The 26232-nt window shown below is 36.4% G+C and overlaps 1 protein-coding gene across 2 annotated transcripts in view; it reads right to left on the bottom strand.

The window, feature by feature from the left end:
* Positions 1–1773: 1773 nt before the first annotated feature.
* The window catches only part of FGF10 (fibroblast growth factor 10), a 59836-nt gene continuing 35377 nt past the window's right edge, over positions 1774–26232 (bottom strand). For both annotated transcript variants that reach the window (XM_031057852.1, XM_005421998.2), the window contains 2 exons: positions 8662–8765; positions 1774–4930 (listed from right to left, as the gene is read on the bottom strand). In XM_031057852.1, coding sequence (XP_030913712.1) covers positions 4733–4930; positions 8662–8765 — 302 coding nt within the window. In that variant the 3' untranslated portion in view covers positions 1774–4732. The remainder of the gene's footprint in view (positions 4931–8661; positions 8766–26232) is intronic.

Genomic DNA, 26232 nt, shown 5'->3' with positions numbered 1-26232 from the left:
TTTAAACAGTGGAAAAGAAGATATCAGTTTTTCACTACATTCACTGAATCACCCAGCAATGTGCACTCACAGCCCACAAAACCAACGGAATACTGGGCTGCATCCAGGGCAGTGTGACCAGTAGGTTGAGGGAGTGAATTCTGCCCCTCTGCTGTGCTCTGAGATACTCTGAGGTTGAAATCTCACCTGAAGCACTGTGTAGGGATCCCAACATAAGAAGGACACAGAACTGCTGGGGCAAGTCCAGAAGAGGCCACAAAACTGATAGGACTGGAGCACCTTCTCTACAAACACAGGCTGAAAAGTTGGGGCTGTTCAGCCTGGAGAAGAGAAGGTTGTGTGGAGACCTCACAGCAACCAGCCAGAATCTGAAGGGGGAAAACAGGGAAGCTGGAGAGGAACTCTTTGACGTGAGCTACAGTGATAGGTCAAGTAAAAATGGGTACAAACTGAAAGACAATACATTTAGATTAGATGTATGGAAGAAATTCTTTACCATAGGTATGGTGTAACAAGTTTCCCAAGGAGGCTGTGAATTGCCCCAATAGTGGAAGAGTTCAAAGCCAGGCTGGGTAAAGCCTTGAGCAGCCTGGTCCAGTGGGATGTGTCCCTGTCCATCGCAGAAGTGCTTGGGACTAGATGATCTTTACAGTCCATTCCAACCCTTAACATTCTATGATTCTATTCTGCATTAATGAAATAGCATACAGTGGCATCACTAAAGGTCCTTTTGAGGAATTTCAGGGGCGGAAATTATTTTCATTTGTACTGCAGTAACTCAGAAATCACTACTCCCTTATCAATTACTTGGGATTTAGTCACAGTTTGTTTATTTTGCCTTTCACAGGAGCATGTTTTTATAAACTGTTGCAGTGGACAAAGAACATATAACTTTTTTTCTGGGATTAGGAAGTGAAAATATATAAATCAGGTATGAGATGCACTGTGTTTCATTAAAAAATCCTTAACTTATTCCAAGAAAGCTTCCATATGGTTAAACATGAGATTCAAAAACTTTGGGAGGTAAGGGTAACTATGAATCATAATTTATAGGCTGAAAGCCAATTAATTTTTCATATTCTATTTTTTGCTAACAATGCCATGCGAAACAACTTTTCTTTGCTTCTGTTACTTGAAGTTGCATTGAAATTGTTTCAGTCTAGGATCTTTTTCTGAAAAATACCATCAGTATCGACACTGACTAGCTGGAGCAGAAAGTGTTTGTTGCATGCTATGCTTTTCTTTTGCCAATTTAATAGGAAATTAGGAAGATTAATTTGGTCCCACAGTCTAACCTAATGGACTAAAAAATGATACTTGATACTTCAAAAGAAGGGTTGTTTTCATACATTTGTTTTAATATCACTCCTTGAAACAGTTACTGTTTGTCTGAATAGAGACAGCCAGTTTCAGGAGGGGCATGAATACGAAGTCATGCTCTTACTTCTAAAGCTTGCCAACCTTTGGTGAACTTCATAACCTAAAATGCCTTGAATAAAGTCTAATACAAAATGTAGCTATTTTTCCAAAATTATCAGTACATATTCTTCTTCCTAAACCCCTTCTTTCTTTCATCAATAATGCTTCCTCTAAATTTATTGCTCTTTTCCACTGTATAAAACTAGATGGATTCAAAAACAGGAAGAATCTGGAGCATTTGGTTGTTATTAGTGTGGAGATAGTGGCCTCACACATACAAAATATTAAAAATTCTTAGAAATGTTAAAATTATTTTTGTTTGGGGAGTATACAGCACAAAATCAGAGCCCGTAATACAACAGATCTTTTTATTTTTATTTTTATTGTGCAGTACAATTTTAGGTTAATAAAACAAACAAAGACAATACTTTTATTCTCTAATCCCCACATTTTATTATTTTTATTTAAATATAACATACTATACATTGTTGCTCAGTGATTTTGGTATCCCTTTTATTTTCTAAACCCCTCTCCCTGTTTTCCTTTTACTCAGGAGACTGTTATGCTCAGGGTGACAGAAAACAGAGCTTATGGTTGAGGACCTGGGATACTCTAATATCTGCAGTTTGCTCCCACTATAGTGGGCGTTACAGTATACCAAACACACAGGAATCATTGATTCCTTCAAGGGTTTTTTATTTTGGTTAATTTTCAGAAACCACTGTGCATGTCACAAATGGCTCCTGGCTCACTTTGGGAAAGTGATATTTCCTGATCTTGTCATTTGAGCAGCATGGTGTTTTGAGTACTATGATAATATTTATGCCTAATCCTCCCCTGACCAAGTCATCTAGGTAAGTCTGTAAGAGGAGAATTTCATTTGTACCCTAAATGTTCTTTAAGTCATCATTCAATACTGCATTCATCCAACTCATACTGAAAGTTCAGTACGGGTGGTCCATTATGTCTTGTCAGTTTTAATTACTGATTACAAATTTAAACAACAGAGACTCGCTTTTATCATGGTAGTTAAATTTTGCTCTGAGCCGCAAATACATTTAAAATCTAAAATTCTTATTTCTTTTTCTAGAAAAATGTCATTTGTGAAGAAGAAAACTGGAGATAAAGTACCATGAAATGCAACATCAGCTATCAACTAAAAATATGTTGTCTGTCAATGAATTCCTAGTTTTAAAACAACTGACTTTATTTAAGGACAGGAAATATAATCTGACCATTTTGTATTTTATGGGAAAGCTTTTTTTTTTGCTTTTTTTAAAAAACAGCTAATATTTAAATAACAGATTAAGATTGAAGTGCTGGTTAAACATTGACTTAAATAAGTTATAGAAGATTCCAACAACACCAGCCTTTATAGAGGTTAAACATTCTCAAAAAGACACATTAAGCAAGGCTCTCCTTTGTACCAAAATACAGTCTCCAAACAATAAAAATAAAACCAACTTTTTCACAACGAGAAATATTGAAGATAAACTGCAGCATCAATATAATCTTATAGTTATCAGTAAAGTATTTAAAACAAAATAATATTATACTACTTTTGTTTCTTACTAAAGACACTGCAAAGGCTTATTTATTTATTTAGTGGAATACAATGTGAAGACAGTGGTACAAATTGTTTGATGTACTGTTTTCTATTTATCTGCTCTAACAAAATGAATCTCAATATGGTTACACTGGTGAGCTATCCAGAGCTCTCTAAAATTACTGAGTAAAGCAAAATATAAAACAAACCTTATGTACCTTTAATTGAACAGACTTCATATTATGCTTAACTTTATTATACTGCAGTTGCTCAAGTTAAGCCATGGGATGAATAACACTTCATAAAAATGTGCTGGATATTATGTATTTTGAGCCTTCAGTTACTGTGATGGTTGTGAAAGGCATGCTACAGCTGGAAACCAGCACAGCTTTTCAGTTGGCTCTCGTATATAATATACACGCGAGTAATAATCTCTGAAAAACACATGAGCGTGATTTGGATCACACGAGGGTGATTTTGGTCTTGCAGCCCTTAGCTAGGTATCACTCCCATATATGCCTGTGGTTCTCCAAGTTGGTACCAAAGGCAAATGGGTTGAATGAGAGTATCAATTGAGTAAGGTGTGCAGGACTGTGTTGCCTTCTTGCTTGCCTTTCAGTGGCCAAATGTTACACTTAGGAGTTACACACTACTGTTTTATTTCAATGCTCGCAGTCTCAGTGATTTTAACAGGGCTGACTACATCAGGGTTCCAGCCCAATATGCGCTGCAGAATATCACACTGATAGCAGTGTGTTAGATCCTAGCTCCAAACTGAAATCAAAGTCAGGTGAATATACACACAGATGCATTGACACCCAAGTACAGATGTGGCTCCTTCTCTCAATTTCAAAATAGCAGAAAGACCCTTTGATAAAAGTATTTCTTGAAGGTTTTCTTGAGTGCTGATAAGTACAAAAATTTCTCCAATATAAAGACACTCAATATCATAAATCCAAGCACTGCTTGTTTGGTCTTATGCTTAAGTGCAAGACAGTTTAGGAAAAAATGGAGTATACACTCTAAATTCTGCCTTTAAAGCCTTGTCTAATTCTCTGAGTACTTCTGAGGTTCTGACATTTTAATCTATCAACCTCTCTGTGAAGTACTAAGAAAAAGGGAAAATAAGAAAGAAGCAAATGAGAAAACATTTCAAATAAAAAAGATATTTAACATCCTATTAAATAAATAACTTAGAGAGAAATAAAGAGAAATGAATTTAGGACATACAAGCAAACCATACTATTCATTTTGTTAGAACAGTTATACACTACTTTGCTTATCCTATCCATTCGTCCACAAGGCTTCTCCAGAAATGTCATTATTTGTGCATATGACCCAAGTGCTTCCAGTAAATGCTTGTGTGTCTAACTGTTCATTGAATCATTAGGCTTGAATGAGCAATTAAGGACTTTGATAAGAGTTAGTATTCCATAAATAGCATTCCCCATGAAGATCACGCAACAGATTGTCTTATGTCCATCAAGGTCTGTTGCAGTGATTAAAAAAAAAAAAAAAAAGTTCACACTGGCAATAAATTCCATCCCCTTTGATCCAGCTTCATTTTGATTATAAGATACGACAACAAACTAAATAAAGGTATTTCATGTGCCAGCAATAAGTACAAAACCTTCAAAGGCTTCCCCTGCTCTCATTTCAAACATGCAGATGTCTGTGCTACTTTCCGCATCTACTTTTTAAGAGAATTACCAAATATTCTTGACATAACAGCCTTTGGTTCAACTGCGACAAAAAAAGTTTGTTCATCTATGACATGACTACCATAGGAAGAAAGTGAGCTGAAGTGTTTTTCCTTCTTGTTTTCTGTCCTCTCTTTGTGGTTCCCCTCCCGTTCAGGGCCACAAACATTTGCCTTCCATTGTGCTTCCAATTTAAGGACGCGTATGTGTTATATCCATTTTCTTCTATTCTTTCCTTCAATTTGCAATCACTATTAAACTCCTTCTGTTAAAAGAAGAAAAAACCCACAGATTCAGAACAAACATAATATTTCAGCATACTGAAAGAAAATACTTTTAAAAAATGTTTCAAAAGATTGTAGTCTTTTGTATGTGACACTCTTTTAGGATTCCACAGTGTATTTAAATAAAAGTTTCACAACGTATAAAGCATCATCAGTTAGACTGAAAAAAGTGAAATTAGAAAAAAGATATAATTAATAATTCAATGCATAGATATAGCAGTTAAATGATATAATTAATTAAGAACTGAAAATCAGCTTCTCTGTGTTGGAATATGGCAAGAATATTAAATCAAGTTCTCATTCATAAATTCAAAAGCATAAAGAAGCAATCTTGGAATCATAAATCACATTTCATTTCTAACAAATATAACTCTTAAATATCTTGAATGAGACTTTTGATACCATACATTAAACAAATATTGATGGAATAGGACTATTTCTTATTTAAAGTAAGAATCTTTGGACCACTCTGGTAATGAAAAAGGGCTTTTTTTGGATAGGTGTAAATCACTGTTATGCTGCTATCACAATTGATGTGAGGCCTATTCACTTGGCTGACCTGAAAAGAAGCTTAGCCTAAAGAGGAATCATGTATGATCCCATATCTTATCAACTAAACAAGGCTGGAAGTAATTTTATGCATGGCACCAGGGATTAAGATTTTCTATTTTTAAAGGAGAATCTGTTTCCAGGCTGTTAAAATTAATCAAAAATACAAGCCTGTGGAAGAATGTAGGGGAGCCTACTTAATTTTTATACTGTTAAATGTAATTTTACGTAGATGCACTGTTCTATATAGAAGCCAAGAATAGTTCTTTTCATAAACAAGTAAATCCTATTTATAAAGCCATCCAATTTTAACAAGCTACTTATATTGCATTTAGAAGGCTTTTAAAAGTGGGATGTTTGAAACATAATTAAATTAAAATGAAAAACCAGCATTTTGTTGTTCCTGCATTTCAGAAAATAAGATGTCATTGCACAGCTCAGGGAGAAGCAGCTCAGAATCTTAGAGTATGATATACTAACTACATGCACTATTTTTAATGTGATCATGAACAAGACAAGAAATAAGTCTGAATAATAAATCACGTTTTGTGTTAACAAAATCAAGTTAAATATATTTCCCATACTTATTAATTTAAATTAGAATTTTTATACTAGTTAATGATAAGGCCTTTGATTCAGTGAGAATTTTGTGTGAACAGTTTGTTTCCCTTGGTTGCTTCTACAAACACTGAAGACTTGCTTGATGGAACTTGCATACATTCAAATTAAATTTGGCTCCCAAAGTGCTCTTTAATTTCAGGATTAGTAGTTATTTGCACAATGATCGGTAAGGAAGACACTATCAAGGCAAGACTCTTTACAAGACCACTACTGGCACTGCCTTCACCACAAAGCCACCATAGAGACAATTTACCAGTTATTTTCTGTAATATGTCACCTCTGGCATCAAGGTATTAAAAAAGGGAGGTGCTCATCAATCACAGTTCTAAACCACTGTAACTTCTCCTATCTGCCAATTTGTTAAAGAAACTTAAAGAACCTAAATTTGTTAAAGAAATCTGAGAGTGAGTCTTTTCTCCCTCATTTTAACCAAAATTGGTCAAATGGAAAAGTATTTGATTAACGTAGAAAGAGCTCTGCTTGTTTTCCTAGATGCAGAATTGTACTCAAATTCAACTTGTACTTCTGTTCTTAGATAACAGAAAATATGATGTTTTGATATGCTTCTGAAGTCTTACTGGCAGGGCTCTGAGTGCTACACAGGACTGCTTTACTCACTTAAAACAAATTTCAGCATAAGTCTGCACCAATGTCTATTGTGCACATGCTTAAGGGTGTTTTTAGAATTTTTATTGGTTCTGGTTTTGGTATTCATATCCATCTGCAAGCTGCCACACTGCAGTAATATGAGGCTAACTGCAAGTCCTGGGATTACTGGAAAAATAGTAACAGAAGCATTCTTGAAATTGCTAAAGTATTATGGAATAGATTTTGATAAATCATTATGTTGTGATTTTATGATGTGAATATTGAAAAATTATCTCAGTTGGAATTAAAAAAAAAGGCTTCCCACGTTCGTATCTTCCTGTCAACACTATTTCTAATACACTATGAATTACCGAATCTTATGGCAGCAATTTCCATCTATGGTACATGAAAGCTGCTTCGATGTCTTTTGTACATATATAGTGTTGGGACAGACTCTAAACAGACTCTCACCACACCAGGCAAGGCTGACAGCTGGGGTTAGAGAGTCTGTCTTGGGCTTTGGGATGGACCATCACAAATGACTGAAGTGCACAACTGAGATATGTGAACTGAAGGTGGTGATTTATGCTAAAATCTTCACCTGCATCAGAAGCATACCCATGATCAATGACTGTACTGAATAACTCAGTACAGTTTTCCCTCTCAATAAGCACTGATCATCCTGTATTTCTGACCAGTATAAATCTAGAAATTAAATCTACATTTACAGGAATATAAGAAAAATATCTTGTTCTTGTCTCTCCTTAATGTGATTCTTTGAAACTGTCACAGAGTTTAGAAAACCAGAAGTATGTTATTGAACCAGGAGTGACTAGCCACAGTGCAGGTGAGGGAGGACAGTGTATATAGTTTGTATGAACTAAACACACTCTCTTCTTAAGAAAGAGGGCCAAATGACTAGAGGCCCCTTGAGTCTCGCTTGAGACTTTTTACCATTACTTCATTGTTTTCAGCAGAAATAGGAGGCCTAGCTACATTGCTCAACCATAAACTCAGTCCCTATATGTGACATCCTTTCTATAAAGCATATGGATGATCTGAACATTAAGCAACCTGCAGAATGGCTCATAACCTTTCCAGGAACTGGAACAACATTGCAAAACTGCAAACCAAACCAGATGTAATACCAGAACAATCTGGTGTTTGTGTAATCATGGGGATGTGTGAGGATATATTTGAGTTTAGTTGTTAGATTTATAGATCATATCACTTTATATAAAAAATATTTGGATAGTTTCTGAGTTTCCTTGAGTTGGTTTGTTTTTGTTTGGTTGATTACTTTTGGGGTTTGGTGTTTGGATATTTTTTCCCCTGAAAGTATCTGTAATCCCAAACTTACACAAATACAAATTAAGTATATATGGACAGCTTTCAAGTGTTACCTGAATTTTGCTCAGATAAATCTCAGCTGCTGATATTTCAGTTAATGCCTCTCTGTACTGTCCATAATCTTACTCATTAGTCAATATAGTCAATTTAAAGCCTGCTACTCTAGGAATCTTCTTCAAAGTTTTAACTTAATGATTTGGTGTGTTTACTCCATCAGCTCAATTAGTTCAGGTACTTTTATTCCTCTCTCCCCCACCCTCGAATTTCTGCTAAGTGTGATTGCACTGTAGAAAAACACAGGGAAAACAAGACTTAAAGAATACATTTTGGGCAACCCTGTCTACTGAACACTCCTTGATAAGAAGTATGACTGAGGCACTAAGCATGATAAATCCCAGCAGCTACGTTGGTGTGACATGAGCTTAGAAAACAACAGGAAGCTTGTGGAGAGGGGTGATCCTGGTGTATCAGAGGATGAAATTTTGATGAACAGCTCATTTCATCTCTAATTAGTAGCAATACACAGACAAGCAGTGTTTCAATAGGCAAGACAGGGAACTGTGTTGACTCCTGAAATCTATTTGGAATGGGAAAAGGTACTTACAGAGCCGTAGACTTTTCCTTTTTTGTTCATGGCTAAATAGTAGTTGCTCTTAATAGACTTAACTGCCACAACTCCAATTTCTACAGATGTTATCTCCAATATGCCTAAAAAATATAAATTGAGCTATTTAATCACTTTGTTACAGGATTTTCTTACTGTAGAAAAGACAATAAACCTGAAAATATAAAACTTGTAACATTTAGGACCAACTGACCAAAAAATTCAGCAGAAGTATTTTTAAGCCACTGCAAGAATATACACAAACATTTTTTTAATTAACATGTTTCCTAACCCCGCATTTTGCACCCCATAGACACTGAAACAACTTCATTTTCCCTAGCAAAGATTTTACTATAATTTATCAGAAGAGACATTGAAACCACAGCATCAAATTAAATATATAGCATATGTCAATAGAATATTGGATCTCCCCCAATCTTTAAAACCCTTGGTAAACAATTTTTTTCCTTGTAGAACATTTAGATAAACTAAATCTCTTGGTTGCAACTGAGCTGATAATTTCACTTTTGGCAAGTGTGTTGACAATGTGGGAAATAGTAAAACCAACACTAATGGCCACACTATCTTTGTCTTCCAGATATCAGAAACATTTTGCTCTGTTTGTCATAAATATTATTCTTCCCCCACACCCCAGCTTTAAAGCAGTCTCTTTCTGGGACATTGGATGGTTCAAGGGACCTGTAATGGGAAATACACCTTTTCATCTCTGCTTTCTGCCCAGGAACATACTGATTTGGGAGTAGGAGACTGCATGCCTGGCTCCAAAATTTCTCCTGTTCTCATGACATTTTTGTAGCAATAGTTAGATCAATATCCTGGCTAACTCGGTGTGGCACGCTTAGGGTGTACCAATAGAGAAATTACAGGAGGGGCAAAACTGTCCTCCTTGATTAGGTTGTGGTAGCTTACATTTACCAGGGCCATGCCATTGATAGAGGAAGGTCAGCGAGTCCATGTTTTCAGGGCTCTAATCTGTATTATTCTTAAAATTTTGCTCATTTTCACAGCAAAGAAAAGCCAAAGTTGCTTTCTTGATCTTCTGAGAGAGCATTGTTACAGACGACTGAGCAGCTCTCCCACAGGATATCTGCTAAAATAATTGTTCTCAAAATCAGAGAAAAGTGGACTAACTTGTGGATAGCAAACTAATAGAGGGCAAGAATCTGATGCAAACACTGCTACAACACCATGAGTGATGCCTTTTTTTTTTTTTTTTTTGTATTTTCCATGCCAAAACTGATGAGAAGAATTCAGTTAATTCTTTCTACAGAATTGTAGTCTGAACTGTGTCTGGGTCCATTTCTATCACCAGTAACAAGACAAAAAACCAAACCAAACCAAACCAAAACAAAGAAGCAAGAAAAATACTGGCAAAACATGTGCCATTATAAATTTTTATGTTGAAAGAGATTAAACTGATTTGGATTTTGCCATACTATCCTTGTAACAATAACATATTAGGCTGTTTCAATTAACTATTTCACCAAGAGCTGAAGGAGAGCAGTGCCTAAATAAGAATCTTGTACAGAATTAACCCATTTTAAGGGTCTTGTACTTGAATGACGGACATCACTGCTTTCCAGTAACATACTTAAATGAAAACAACACAAGTATAATTAATGAAAATATAATCTGTTTTTTCTGGTAAAGTTTGTTTGCAGTTTCATACTCCATTATGTTCATGGTGGAGCAACTGTAAGGAGGTCCATGAGGAGAAATGTTACTACATTTATTATATCCACAACAACTAGCTTGCTTTTAGCTGGCTAAGCTATTTAGTTGTAGCCAAACATAGAAAAAATGTTCCAAATTATTGTCAGGTTGATAATATCATCACTAGTGATCCTGGATTTATTCTCACTCAGCGTGTTCTGCGTAACTGAAAGCTTAAAAAGGTATAATTTTTGTTGACAATTTTGCATATTCTATCCTCTACAGTATTTCATTTGGGAGAAGTAGATATTTAATGGATGTTTTTCTTTCAGATCAATTTAATCTTGATCTGTTAACCCTTGGGCAATAGGGACTTAATTTGATACTTTGATACTTTGCTACTCTCTGTAGTCCCCCAAGGGTTACCGGCTAGTTACAAGCACGGTTACAAGCTAGATTTTGTCTAGATTTCAAATTATTCACTGTTTTTATAGATCTTCCCAAGAGAAGAATCTCTAATTTGATAGAAATCTTTTGAAGGCAGTAGGAATCTTTTATTGGTTTCAGTGATGTAGACAAATCTGCTGTAGACAAATCACCTACTCATCTGACATGAATCTGCAAGAAAGCCTAAGAACTTTCTAGAACTTTTAAATAATTTAATTTGAATAAAAATAAGTAAAATGCATTTGATGTAAGGGTGAAAATATGCATTTGATTATTCTTGAAGTGTTATTAAATTCAGGAATATATTTTAAAAGGAAATTGAGAAATTCAGAATGAAACTTAAAACTACAGTGTTTTCCCCTTTCCCCATCCCTTTCTTTTTTATTTTTTATATTTTCTTATTCTATTCCCAAGAATATTAACTTTTCATTGGAACTCTTTTTCCTCTTCTCTAAGGCTGAAACAAAAAAGGCATTTCAATATGCTTCCTTGCATGCTTCTTGTATCTGATATTATACCATTGCTAGGGCTAAGGTATTTCCATGCCTTAAGACTTACGCCCAAGAAGAGCTCTAAGGTAAATAATTTCCATGATATAATGTGACTTGTAATTATTCTTGATAATAAGCAGTACCAAAAATTTAATGTTAGGAGTCTTAGGAGTTATTTATTCTGCTTTCATGCTTCTTAGGAACTTGGAAATGAAAATGAATCAATTAAAAATAAATGAAAATGTTCTGGCCTCTATTATTGCTTTAAACCAGATAGCACATTATTATTTCACAGCCATAACTTTGTAAAACCCAACAATTACAACTAATCCCCATTGACCACGTTCACTGTAAAAGCATAGCTTTCAATACCCAAATCATTTTCAATTATAATTAGAAAGATTTCAAATATCAAGATGAGATGTGCCCTGTAGCTGTGCGTGCACTCTCTTTACAGGTCCCAAAGGCTTTAAACATATTCCAAATAGAACCCAAATGTATTTACCTTAAATAAACTGTATTTTCATAGTTTATAAAAGTGATCATTATACATATTACAAGGCAACAGAAACCTGTTTGTCTTCTTGCTTTGCACAGAGGGTCTGCAAAAACCACAAGTGAAAATTGCACTTCCTTGGTTATATGTTAATTAAAAATGTCCTATATTTTAAAAAAATGCTGATAATATGAAGCAAAAAAAAAAAAAAACAAAAAAAACCAGACAACCCAAAATATCCCAGAAATTGAATTAAATTATGTCAATCAATTCTTAGGAAAGGCATTTGACAGAATATCAGATCTGTTGTCAAGGCAGAAGCGCAGTGGGTGTAGACGTGTTCTGCTACGAGAAATGCTTGATTCTAGGACCAAATTCAGCTTTGCAGTGTGAGACAATGGTCATTTTCCTATAGTTGTATCATTTGTGTAAGGAGTTCTTATAACCACATTTAGAACATCTCCATCACTAGCTGTAGTCCTGTCTATGCAGAAGAACGGAACCACCATGCATCTTCCTACACCTTTCAAGGATTATCCCATACATGCAGAAATCCACAAACAATCCCTCTTCCTCTGAGTTTTCTTCTATCTGCAAAAATATTGTAGATGAAGAGTGAGTTCAGCTGGATAGAATGGGATGATGACTGAGAGCTTGTGAAACCTTTTGGTTTCCTAAATGGTGACAAGAAGCTGTTGGGCCCATGAAGGAGGCTGCAGCTCTTGGTAGGTAGCTGGAGAAGACAGGGCTTGGTGTGACTGCAGGTGAGACTAAACTGACTTTTCAGAACTTTGGCTTTTGTGCCCCAGCTGGGAGTTTCTCTGAAGGGGTGCCTTTGTCTGCCCCTGGCTTAAGTCAAAACAAGTTCGTGTTAAGGCATAATGTTGAACTACATGGTTGCTCAAAAAGCTGTTCTCAGTAGGTGGCTTGAAAAAAAGGGGTTTGAAGCAGATAGAGTTGTTGGATGTAGTCATGGAAGAGTGAAGTACTAAGGTATATGAGGCTACTGCCTCTGTTTCCACTCTGTTTCACCAAGTACAACTGCAAGTTGAAAATTTCCCCAAATGACAAATTATACTAATATTGCTATATTTACCTGTATTTTGTGATAACAGAAAAAGGAATATTATGGATGAATAGATTAAAAAACCATGGAAAACTGAAGACGGCAAGAAAGTCTTGCCTTTGAAAACTTTTTCAAAAACAAAAGTAGTTCCAGTGAAAGGCAACCTTACAGACTTTGTGCTTGAATTTGAAAGGGAGCTTAAGATACAAATCACACAACCCACAGCGCCACACTTATGGGCAGTAACCAACCTGAATGATAACCTAAGCTTTGACTTAAAAATTAAAGTTTATTTGAAGTTAAGCCAGTTCTAAGACTTGATTCTAGATTTTATTAATATTTGATTTTTTTTGAGACTGCCATAATTCCTACTCTAAATCCAAAGTTAATGTACTGAAAGACCACAAAGCAATCTGCTAATATATCATATTTAGATCAACTATAACCAAAATACTAATGTTCCATGAACTTTTCTGTCCAATGCCCACATCTAATACTTTTGGATAAGCCTGTCATATGTATCTAAATTTATGGAAGATTATGGTAACAAAACCTCTGAGCCTTCCAGCATCACCATAGTATCAGCATAAGACACGGCATCTCCACAGTGCATAAAAATCACATTAAAGACTAATTATTAGAGCCCGTTCTCAGATCCACACAGTCTGTACCAACTTCCTTTTCATCTTTTACTGCTTTTATGGCTTTAATTTCAGAGCAGAGCACGGATGACTCAATCAATGGTTCTCTGTAGACCAAGCAAATTGAAGGGTGGCACCTGGGATGAGAGAACCTCTTAGTGATCAATAATGAGAGCTGTTGGTTAGAAAAGGAGGAGTTTAGGTTTAGCCACAAAATTGGTAGGAATCAGTTTAGCTAGTATACATCCAGGCATGTAACAGAAACAATTAATTCAGGATCACAGTTTGCCTACATTTTTCCCTCTGGTCAGTGAAGACAGCCAACTTCAAAGGACAGTTCTAAAAAACACCACTCCCTCTGTTAAGTTTCCACAGCTAGATGGGTTAAACTGAAGCAAAAAAAAAATGCTGGTAGTGACTTTGAGGACACATCTATCTTGTCAGTTATGATGAGTTCAGATGTTCCCTCAAGGACACCGTGTCTGTCACTTTCATCACTAACACACAAGCATGTAATCAGATTTAGCTAAAGTGCTAGGGAATATAAACATGTTTGCTTCCTTCAGATGGATTTAATTCATGCTCTTGAGAGGGAATGGCTACACATAGAGCCAACAGCACCCTGGTTCTGTTAACCAGAGCTCAAATTTCTTGGGCTCTGTGTTTTGAGGTAAGATGGCAAGACATATAAACAGCTGCATGAATGTTGAGAGAAAATGCTGATTTCTGAGCATCTCAGCCTGCTTGACCCCAACACTGCAAGATTTGGTAACATTTAGATTAGACACAGACAGTGTAGGAATACGTTATCTGATCTGGTTTTCGGACAGAGAAGCTGTAAGTGACAACTCATACTAACCAAGGAAGAGCAGTGATTCATATGCCAAGAGAGAAAATGGAAAACAAAGCACCACAACAGTATAGTACATATGATTAGATGCAGGGTTGCAGTTATCTGATTAGATCTCTTGACAAAGATGCCTTTAGGAGTTTCAGCCCTCTCTGGCTTCTTTTTCCTGCCTCTGTGCTGAAGTTCACCAACCCTTCAAATATAACTGTTTGTGGAGCAGCACTATAAACAAAATCATTGGAATGATCTGGCTTGGAAAAAAAACTCCCAATAGAAAACAAATCAGCCCTAAACCCTAAGGACTAAACAATCCAAGTTTTTGCAGTCAGTTTTAGTAGTATATATTTTCTGGACCTTCTAGTGCTCTCTTTTTGGTCTCTGTCCAGATGACTAATTTTTTTGATCTGAGGTGCCCAAGACTGGACCAATGTTCTAACTAAGGCCTGATGGGTACTGACTTGAGCAGAATGACTACTTCATGTGTTTATAAGGAAACTTGGATCCTAATCCAAATCCTAATCGAAACTTGGCAGTCCATGTATGTTTCCATTTTCTAGACAGGACTAGGCACTCGGGATTTTTGCCAAATCTTAAATTTCCATGTCTCCACAGAAACATGCGGGAGAATGGAAAGCTTGTAAGTGACTAGCACAGATCAGTACATTTTCTGAGGGCTGTATAGATCTGCCTGGGTGAAATCCCAAGTTATCTTTGACATTCATGTTTACTTTATTCACCTCCTGCATTTTACCACTTGTATAAGATTCAAGGTGAACAACTTTAACTGGAAGAAACTGGATAGAGGTAAGGCTGTTCCATTTAATGTCCATCCCAACAGACTAGGGAAGGATAACAGACAGCTGCACTGCAAAAGAAACAGTTCAAATGCGTGGTAGGTGACAGAAGTATCTGTACATCACCTGCAATCTATCGTTTCCCTGCTGGGGAAGGGAGAATCTCCTAGCTGAGTGGAATGTATTGGCAAGAGAACTAATGGGCTGAAATCAGCTAGCAGATACAATACCTGTATTTGCAAATGGGGTGCAAATGACAATTAAATGGAGCCAAACAGTACTTAGACACTGACAAATATGAGCAGATGGAAGTGAGCCAGGGTGCTAAAGCAGTCAGAGTATGTACAAACAGAAGAAAAAACTGTTATGATGCATTGTATAGGCATTGTGGGAGAGGAAACACAGTGTGCTGCAGATGTCCTCTGCAAGGAGTCTACCAACAATATTTATCCAAATGACAAGTTTGTTGTCTGCTGCTAAGACTGTCTGACACATACTGTAGCTGTTGCTCTAGCAAAGGCTGCTAGAACAGCAGCTAAATGGGACAATAGTTCTCTTTCATCAGTTTTGTTTCATTTTGGATCTCGTTTGTCTTTATGGCGGATCTTGACTCTCCTCTGTGCAAGAAAACAAGACTGTAAAAACATGGTCTGTTATTTCCCCCTCTCAAACACTTATCTTTTTGTGGAAGGTAGGAGACAGAAGCATAACTACCTGCACAGCTATCACAAAGCTTAGCAGTGTGCACTGCACTGCCTGTGGCAGGTAGGATCTTCTCCTGAATCTCTATGGGCATAATAACTTAGTAGTGGGGCAAAAAAGAAAAAAAATCACAAAATTCTACAGGCTCCTCTTTAAAATACCATGACCAAGAACAGTTTCTAGCAGTATGCTGCTACTGCTATGTTTCTCTGGGAAAAAAATGATGTTTTAGTGTTTTCCCTGCAAATCAGAAAGTTGCCAAACACACTAATCCACAACATCAATTAGTTGTTGGTTCTAATGGTTTATGTCTGTCTTTGCCTCACAAGGGAAAAAGGAATCCATGGTATTTTAAAATATGGGATCCACATGTTTATAATGAAAGATTACCCCTGGACAGCTATAATGATCATTATTTTTCACATAATTATATTTGGTGGTAGTTACTCATCAACACTTTCAGCACTCTACTTCTGCAATGCCACAAATATTCCTAACGTTACTTGATCATAACAATCACTTTTGTAAGAAAACTTTATAAGAACTCTGGAAACAGATTGAATATCTGAGAAGTGTACACTAGGGCAGCTGTATGGTATGGGTAATCAGTATTTTGAAAATCAATGCAAACAGTATTTCACTGTATCTAAAAATTCTTTAAAATTCACATCTGTTTTTTGTCCCTCCTGGCTTTTTTTTCCTCCAGAATTTTTTTTCATAGCCAGTCTGGATATGATCAAATAAAAGGCAGGCCTCTGACCTTAATACTTATATTTCTGTAGTTTGGGACAATGTTGTATATGATTTGATGGGTGATTTTGAGTAACCTATAACCCAGTTGGTACTTTGCAAGCAAACCACTTTCTAAACTTTTTCAAACAAAGTATTTATTGAAAGACGCAATTGTTATAAAACTTGTTGTTCAACAGTCTTGGAGTAAAGAAAGATAAATTAATTGCATGTTGCTACTATATGAGAAGATATTAAGGCCAGCAGTTTAGCAGCTGAAAAAAACATGATGACCTCTGATCACCAGTTTGCTGTTTTATCCATTAATTGCTTTTCTTTCTCTGACATAAATAATTTTGTGTACTTAATGCATCCTAAATGACAACCACTCAAAAAGACACCATTCAATAACTGCATTATTCTTGTTACAATGCTAGGTGACCCACTTCTCAATATTTAATGCTAGATTTTTTTTCTTTGTCTTACCTATTATGTACATTTCCTTCTTCATCAAAGGTATGCAGTAAGAGCATGTAACAAGGTCTGTACTCCAGCACGCATATGTAAACTATGGCCTGCTGCAGTGCAACCTGATATATGTCTTTCACAGTGTTTTCATCTTTAATACTTGACTGTCTCTAACCTGGTTAGACCTGGTATCTTGAGACTGCTAGTACAAACAGTTCTTTTTAAACTTTGATGAGCACTGATAAGTGCTGTCTTCTTAAGCATTCATTCAACACCTCATAAAAAGCAGGATTACAAAATCGTCAATCTTGCACAGAAACTTAAAAGGCTGATCTGAAGAGCACAATCACTTCACACCCTTCTGCTTTTATTATCTTCAAGTCTCCTTCTATATTGTTTCCATCTTCCCTGCTGACATCTTCAGATAACAGCTAACAAGCATGTTTTGCACACAGGATTAAGTGATCTAACTGCACGTGCTTGCAACTCATGTCTTGCCCTTTTATAAAAACTGTGGTTCCCTAGCCTGGATTGCTGAAATTTTTTGGGGCTCCTTCTCCCTGAACTGCGTAAATGTGTTCACAAATGCTCACTAAACTATATTTAGGACACTTAAAAGGCAATCCAGAAGGTTTGATACATTATTTCCGGTTTTTCTGCTCAACATTCTGTAATTTAGCAGCACAAAGTACACTCAACCAACCAACCTGAATTAACCACTCAGCTGACAGTGATTGTGATTTGTGCTGCCATACCAGCAGAAGCTGTGTCAGGAAATGTGTAGAGAGCAGGCAAAGAATGTCCCATCCTCTCAGCATATTTCTGCGTCGGGTTCAGAGATACTTTCGCTTACACCACTGCCTAACACTGCAAAGAGAACCTGTCCCTAGGCCATTTGAAGAAAACTGTCTGACAATCATATTCACACCTTATGGGGCTGTTCTGGTGTGTCCCTGAGAGGGCTTGGTTCAATTTTCCTTAGAATATTACCTCCAGAGACTTCACCTGTATGTCAGACACGCCTGTGGATTTTCTGCTCCGAGTGTCTGACATACTGTGAAGGCTGTGGGGCAGCCCACCAGTTTGGTCTCTGTGTAGTCTGATGGCAAGGTCATGTAGGCACTACTCTGCAAGGTCTGGCATTAAACTGTTAAAAACCAAAGGAATACCGCTGGCTTGGTCTTGCTTATATGGTCCCTGCAGTGAATAATATTGAAAATCTTATGGAAGTTGATCCCAGTGGAAAACAGTTCATGCCAAATAAAGTTAGGTGTGAACTAACATGTGCAGTGTAAAACAGGAGTGCTGGATCCAACAGCCACCTTGGGAAATAAGTTATTTGACAGTGTAGACCTGCAGACAGCTTTGGAGATGAGCAGCTGAAGAACAGAGCTGCCATATAATGGGATTTTGCATGTGGATGCAGAAACACCTGAGAATGTCAGATCAATGGTGAGCATGCTCCTTGTACAGCCTGTGCACAGACATTAAATGTAAAACTATCTACAACTGCTTGTGCTTGACCAACTCAATAATTGTATCCCAGGTTCCATCCATTTTTCTATTTTTCTACATGTTGTCTAGCTCGTGTATAGAAGACACTAACAAAACAAGTTATGGGTTAAAAATAGGGGAGGAAAGTAATTTTTCTTGGGAAAGTAATCAACAAAGTCCTGGTATTTTCTGTCGTCAGTGTATTCATTAATGATTTACAGTAATGCCATGACAAACCCTGCTGATTATTCTAAATTATTCAGGGTACTAAATCTGAAGGAATTGGAAATAATTGCAAAAGACTCTCAGAACTCAAGCAGATAAGGCAATAAAAGTCCAGAAAAAATTCAGTGTAGGTGAATGTTGTAAAAAGTGATACACACAGAAAAAATAACACTAGATTTATAAACATGGAATGTGTAACAGAATGGCTTATGGCCCAGCTGCTAGCTCTTGGTCTTATAATAGGTACTAAAAAAGTTTGAAATTTACTGGAGAAGAGTAGGGAATGTTTAGGAAATGAAAACTACAGACAGAAAGTTTAAATCCATCCATGACTTCATTTTAAATGCAAATTCTACTGTTGTCTCTTGTTTCATAAAAGATCAAATAGAACTGGAAAAGCTGCAGGAAAGATCAACATGCATGATCAGAAATAATGGTTAAGTAATATTTGAGGAATACCTAAACCACTGGGCTTTGCAGGGTGGAACAGAAATTACTTCAGTAGCAAAAATCTGTAAAACTGTAGGTAATTGAGAAAATGAAAAAGGAGTATGTACTGTGCACTGAATCTTAAACGAAGTTACTGGCCAGAAAACAATACTTAAATGTTTAAAACAAAAGAAGAGATTTTTTTCACACTTGTCAGATTACAGCAGTCATTTGTTAGGATGTCAGTTTACCTGAACTGAGAAGCAATCAGAGCAATTAATTCCAAAAATACGGTCCAAAGACAAGTAAATCAATTCCCTCATTAGTCTCTGAGTTGCATACTGAGGCACGCTAGGGAAGTATAGCAGGCAGTTAGCACTGTCTGCTTGTTCTTCTCCTCTTGGGGCTTCTCCTGCTGCTACTGTCAGAGACAGGAAACCAGATTGACCTTTAGTCTGAAGCAGTGGAGTCACCCTTTAATTCTTACATATACATTCTCCCATATAGAGAAATGAAAGAAAGCAGAGAAGCAGCCAGCAAAGACCAGTCAAGACCAAATTTCATTAAATCTAATCTGATTTTATAACAGCATAACAGGTCACGTCACGAAAAGGGCTATGTAGTTAAGCTTTTGACACAACCACATTACATTATCATAAATACCCTAGTTTAATTTAAATTTATTTTAAGTAGGATGAAAAACAGGCTAGAAAACTGTATTTAGTCAATTGTTGCCAGTGATTCACTGCAAAAATGGAATGAAGTGTTGAGGAAATACAAATGCAGGAAGAAGAACAAGATAAACTATTTTGCAGAAAAGTTTCTGCGTGGTTACTGGTGTACAATGTGGCCTTGAGGGAGGAACATGAAAAGTGAATAGCTTCCTGACACATCCAAACATGTTGAAAATGCAAAAGAAAATCTTTCTACATAATTCAGCATTTGGAAGGATTCATCTGAGTTCTTTGCTTGTTTCAAGGTAGCCTAAGGAGGGCAACCGGCATAGTGATAGGCATAGAAAAACAAGATTTGTAATTAATTGTAAGTTAAAGTTTACCATAGGAAGAGGAGAGTTGGGAAGAAAAAGTGTAACAGTAACTTTCAAGTATTTCAAAATTTCTGGGAAGAGGAGGAATATTCAATGAAAGAGACAACAGAAATAATGGGCTCAGCTACACAGAAGAGTAAGAGAGGATGTTAAGAATAATAAGATTTTAATTAGGTGATAAAAACTCTCTTTATTCATTAAAGATACTTTGGAGTGTGTGCCGGCTTTAAGAGCAGGTGATAAAAGTGTCCAGCTGAGTTAATGATAGATATGTTGTGGGACAAGGGGATGTACCACATGATCTCTTGAGAATGCTTCCAAGCCCATAAAACTCTGTTTTCACACACAGGAAGCCAATCAATTATTTCTGAATATGCTGGACTTACTACACTAAAGAGCAGTATTTTTTACAGTATTTGCACTTCAATGTACACACAGCACGCATGGTGTGCTGACGATATTTCACTACAAAGGAACCAGTTGTAACTACCGTGTGATATTTCTGGTTAGTTCACTGGAACTCCAGGAGCGCAAAGAAGCTCCAAAACACCTAGGCAGCAGCAGATGATGGTTCAGATATAGTGGCAGTCCTACCCAATAGCAGGAGTGTGATCATTCACATTATGGTCACAAAAAATTCAAGACCATAGTTTTTTCACATTGCATTGTCTTTATAGATTACACATACTTTGGATACTTGCATCTAAATTGTGAGATTTATGTCCCTCATCCCCATGTTCTTAATTTGATTATTTTGTGCTTATGATCTGATCAAATCCAACATTAACCATATTTCCTTTTTTGCTTTATTAGACAAATAAAGCAAACTGCAGACTCAAACACTGAAGTCAGTGCTGTTTATACAAGAAGCATTGATTTTTGTAAATAAGTAGTAATTGATAACTGTACTAGTCCTGTTAGACTGAAATGTGAAGGGACTTCTACTTAAAAACGAAATAAAAAATGTGTTTGAATATTAGTAAATCCTAGAGAACCTGTGATTCAGTACGTGAAAACTGGACTCCCCATTGCAGTTCCTACAAGAATTATTAATTTGTGGGTCTCCTTTCACAAATCAGGCTCACAGACAGCAAGTATCCTACAAGACAAAGCATGAAGATACCACCTATGAAAATTTGATTCTTAATGCCCATTTTTTTCTGCCCACCTCTATAGAATTACTTGTTTTTTTCTATTCTTTGCTTTCCAATACCTCTTTTTGTTCTCAAGCCCACAGTGTAATCTCCTCCCCTTTCCTTGTAGACACTAACAAAAGAACTTGATAGAAAAAGAGCAAGTTGAAATGTGATTGAGGATCACAGTGGCTTCCTTTAATCTCTCAGCCTATTTATTTACTTTACATATTTTGCTGTTTTAAAAATTTTGTGCCAAGACCACACTTGGGAGCTCCTTGCTGGTTTTAAACTAGAACAATTAACAAAAATTACAATACTGCTGAATCTTTTGTCATGCCCCTGCTCAATCATAATTCACTTCCATGCAACTACAGAGCAGTTGAACTGCCTGACTCCACTCATTCCCACCAGTTACATTCTCAGCTGCCTATGAAAACACAAAAGCCTTCAGAGAGCAAAAGATAAAAATCTGGAAGGAAAGATAGAAGAAATTTTTGTATCAGGGTAAAAATCATATTAAAAATATTTCTTATAACAATAGAGTAACATAATTTGAAACTATTTGTGGTGATTTTTAATTTCCAGGTCTTGCATATTTCACTTACGTAGTGAGCAACAGCAAAGACTCTGTAAAATCTTTTAACAGGACAGAGATGATGAAATCCTTGTTGGTAAACCACCTTTCCAGCTCTCTGGTATCAAAATGGAACAGTTCTGCCTCAAAGGGATCTAGCATGTTGCCTTAAGTATCTCAAAGCTTCCAGTGCCATTGCTAAAATATCAGCTGACAAGATCCAGTGCCCACCGACCTCAGAAATCCCTTCTGATTGATGACTTTATATATCAATCTCTGATGTCAAAAGCACCAATTCCAGTGCCAATGGGGCACATAAAAAGGGAGAAGTGTGGCTGCAGTCCCAAAGAAAGGCAAGATACACGCAATCAAGAAAATGGTGACTTTCCAAACGGTCGTGTAAGTTTATGCCAGATTTACCTTTCTCCTCAAATTCCATTTCGACAGGACTTGTCAGACAAATGGGTAAGCGACCCGGCTGTCACTATTCTCAGCTATTTCACCATTGTTTGCTCAAAAACCTTTTAAGTCCAATGCTCAGAAACTGATTTTAATGAGAAGTATGCTCTGTTTTAGAGAGACTTCAGAGAAGCCTTCTCTCTTCTTAAAGGTGTAACACATATAAGCAGCAATCAGTACTATCACAAGTTATACTGCAATATAATTTGCAGTTGATACTTCAGCAATTCCTGATTTCTGTGCTACTTCTAATGAAACATACATGGCTTGGAAAACTATACAAAATACATTCTTACCAATCTGTAGCCTGTGGTGGATTAAAATCTGCCATTTATCTTAGTGCAGAACTAAAAATTTGTAATGTCTCGCATTTCTTGCCTAGTTTCTCATTGGAGCTACATCCTCATTTACATGAAAACTCTGAGTTATTCATTAACAAAAGTGAATGAAAATTTCCAACATAAGTGAAAGTTATTAGGAGAAGCCAACTAAAACTTCACTTCTTCAAGAAACCTGGTATATGTCTCAATAACAAGGGGCTAAGGCAAATCACTGATGGATTTGTTATGGGACCACTCTAAAATGTCTTCCCACTCTACTCTCATAAAAAGATTTTTATCATGTACATTAAAAACAGGCCATTACCTCTGTAAGTGTTAACAGACATGCCCCTGAATGCGATTCCACTTAATTTTACATATTAGCATACAGATTACCACGCCTGGAAAGCGTGTGACCCTCATTGCAGGATCATTAGCAATCAGAGCCAGTAAGATCAGTTTGGGAAGCCAGCAAACAGTTGATTCTGAGGACTGATTGATTTGCTGCAGTGACCTTGCAGAATAATAGCAAAACTTGAAAGAGGACTCTGCCATCTGAGATCTATGCCAGTGTTTTATCTGGTAACACTACAATAATTAAAAACCCAAATTTTCCTAATTATCTCAAATGATTTGAAGATCACTGTCTGAGTCCCAGCTTGACAATTTCAGTGTTCTTGGACACAGCAGAGATTTCTAGATGCTTTTTCAATTCAGACAATGCTCCAGGTTGCAAAAGCCTTTGAAGGTCTGACAGTCAAAACCTCAGGGGCCAAATCTGAAATTTTCATATGTTGTTCTATTTCTTGGTTTTTATTATCTATGTTATATCTGATGTGGCTGTCTTGAAAAGGAGTTAAGTGACTCCTGTAACTGAGGATCACTGGAATGCATCTCTATCAATTACACCTTTCCAAACTGGATCTGTCATATGCAGACTGAAACCTCAGTGGATGGCACTGTGTTCAAACTGGCATCAGATTTAGAATCTGGTCCTGATTCCACTGTAAATGAATTAGAAGCATTAAGCTCGGAGAAGATCATTGACTTTTGACAAGAAGGTGGCTAATGGGGCACTGTAAAACATATGCAGAAGACAGTGACAGCTGATTCTGATTTCTCTTCCAACATGTGGATTATGTTACACTCACCCAAGCGCTAAGCTTTCATCTCAAGCAGTTGTGAAGGTGAAGGTTTCTAGGGGTCTCATTCTCTAATTATGCCTGACTTAGAATTCACTTAACTTAGACTAATACAGATAGGAAGTCAAGTTCTGTTAGCTGCTCCACCTTTCACCTTACCACACATCTGGGAAATATTCAGATCAAGATCATAACCTTGCATTTTGGCATTAGCTACCTAAAAAAACATTAAGATATCACCAACAATTTGCCTTTGACTGGGAAAATTAGAAGCATATTTGAGATGTAAACACTGTTGTGGCACTAATATTGCTGGTAATGATTAAAGGCTGCTACTTTAACTATAATGGAATAAACCAAAACTGACAGTCTTAGTCCATGCCCATTTTCAATTTAAACAAGATAAGGAAATCCCAGTGGTATATCATATTCTGAGCAAGAAGGAAAGCTGGGAATATTTACAGATGAGTATTTTCAATGAGGTCTACAAATGGAAAGAAGTATGTGTGAAGTACTGTAACAAATTTGTGGTTACAAAGCAGAAGTGAGGATAGTACCCAGCTCTTTCTGCTGTAAGAGGCCTCTCTACCACTTGAACTTATAATTGTGAACAGGACCTATGCACATCCTTAGCGTTGTTGCAGCAGAAGGCAACATTCATTAGCCAATTTGTTTCATATTAATTAGTCGATTTATTCAAATATGCTGACCATAACTATCACTGTATTTCAAGAAAAGGTATCAGCAATCAGAAGCTAACAATATAGGAGTACCAGGGGAAGCATACGTGGGGCATTCTTCCACATGGAGGAATGGGGAGTCTCAAACTCCCATTACTCTACAGTTTCCAATTCAAACTACAGAACTGGAGTCTAGAGTTGGGTCTGTGTTAGGAAGGATTTGCTCTAACAACCATAGTGGTTAACTCTGCTTACTTCTAGGATTATTTCTGTGCTGAGGTTTCTGCTAATTAAAAAAAAAGTAAAAAAACAGATGACTGCCTAATGTAAAATACTTTGAGGCTCAGCAGAGATCAAATTGTAGAAGCTGAAGTCAGGGTAACTCATTAAGAAAGAAACCACTTAAGTGAAAAATTTGGATTGGGATTTGGTACCACCTAGCAAATAAAAAATTAAGTTTTTCTAAAAAATTATGTCTAATCCAAGATTAATGTTTATCTGGTTATATGATTAGCCATAACCATATGCACAGATGCTAAATGTGGAAGTTACTATTCTCTTTTATGGTGTTAAATGCAATAAGTTGCAATAAATGAACTGTCAGACTAGATGCTATTTATCTTTCCATACAATAAAGAACACTAAGATTTGGTTTATACTAGCAATTTTTTTGTCTATTTATTGTTTTTTTTCCCAACTTTTCATGTTAAAACTATAATTCTTGTAAAAAAATCAGAATTTTATGCTGAAACAAGTGTTTTATACTCATCAAATTTTCACATTAATAAGCAGGAAAACAATGATTGTGTGAAATCATGAAGCTGTATGTGCTGCTAAAGATTGTGAAATGAGATACAGCAGACATTAACAAAAGCATCTGTCTTGCATGTTTAGTTTCTTAAGCCTTTGATGTGTTTCAAATATCAGTAGAGCCTTTTCCTCAGCTTCCCCATTGCAGTGCAAGTTCAAAGAAAACATATAACAAAAAAGCTGAATTGTAACAAAAGCTTTCTAGCAGCTTTGAACTATCACATAGAGATTAGTAATTATAAGAAATGCTATAATATGTGAGATAAGTTTATTAAACAGTTGTTTTATTCATTGGGGTTCATTTATTTTCCACACTGTGGTGGAAAGAATCTATAGATGCTTGGGGACACCAGGAATATACAGGCTATGCACTGGCCATAGGATTCATTATGAAAAATCCAGTTCTAGAAAACAAATGTAATAAAAATCTTCAGGCAGAAGAAAGCAGAAAACCCTAAGTATGCAAATTTTTTTTCAAGATAAAAGCATCTGTTTTATCTGTAACCAAATCTGAGTATCATTAGCTCTCATGACCGTGGTGCACAAAGCACATACATGAGGGAACTACTAAATATAGGTAGCACTCTAGAAAGGGTAGAAATATATACAAAAATTTGAGGCAGGAGTTTGCCTTAAGAGAAAAATTAAAATACCACAGTGTAAACTGAGTACAGATCTTCTGAAACCCTTGGAATTCATCAGTGGTTGTGACTAGAGAAACGTGGGTAACATCACTTACCAGAACAATTAGAACTACAAAGATTTTGCAATAGTTGAGGCAGTAAAGAGAATATTTTAAAAGAAAATATATTCTTTCTGCTTGTTAAGATATCTCAGTATCTGAGAGAGCAAACCTACTCGTGTGACAAACTCCCATGCAGGCTAGGAGCTTGCAC

The sequence above is a fragment of the Geospiza fortis genome, unplaced genomic scaffold (assembly GCF_000277835.1).
Source record: "Geospiza fortis unplaced genomic scaffold, GeoFor_1.0 scaffold443, whole genome shotgun sequence".
Taxonomy (NCBI): Eukaryota; Metazoa; Chordata; class Aves; order Passeriformes; family Thraupidae; genus Geospiza; species Geospiza fortis.
Note: the sequence above shows the minus strand (reverse complement) of the source record. Positions and strands in the feature narration are given on the sequence as shown.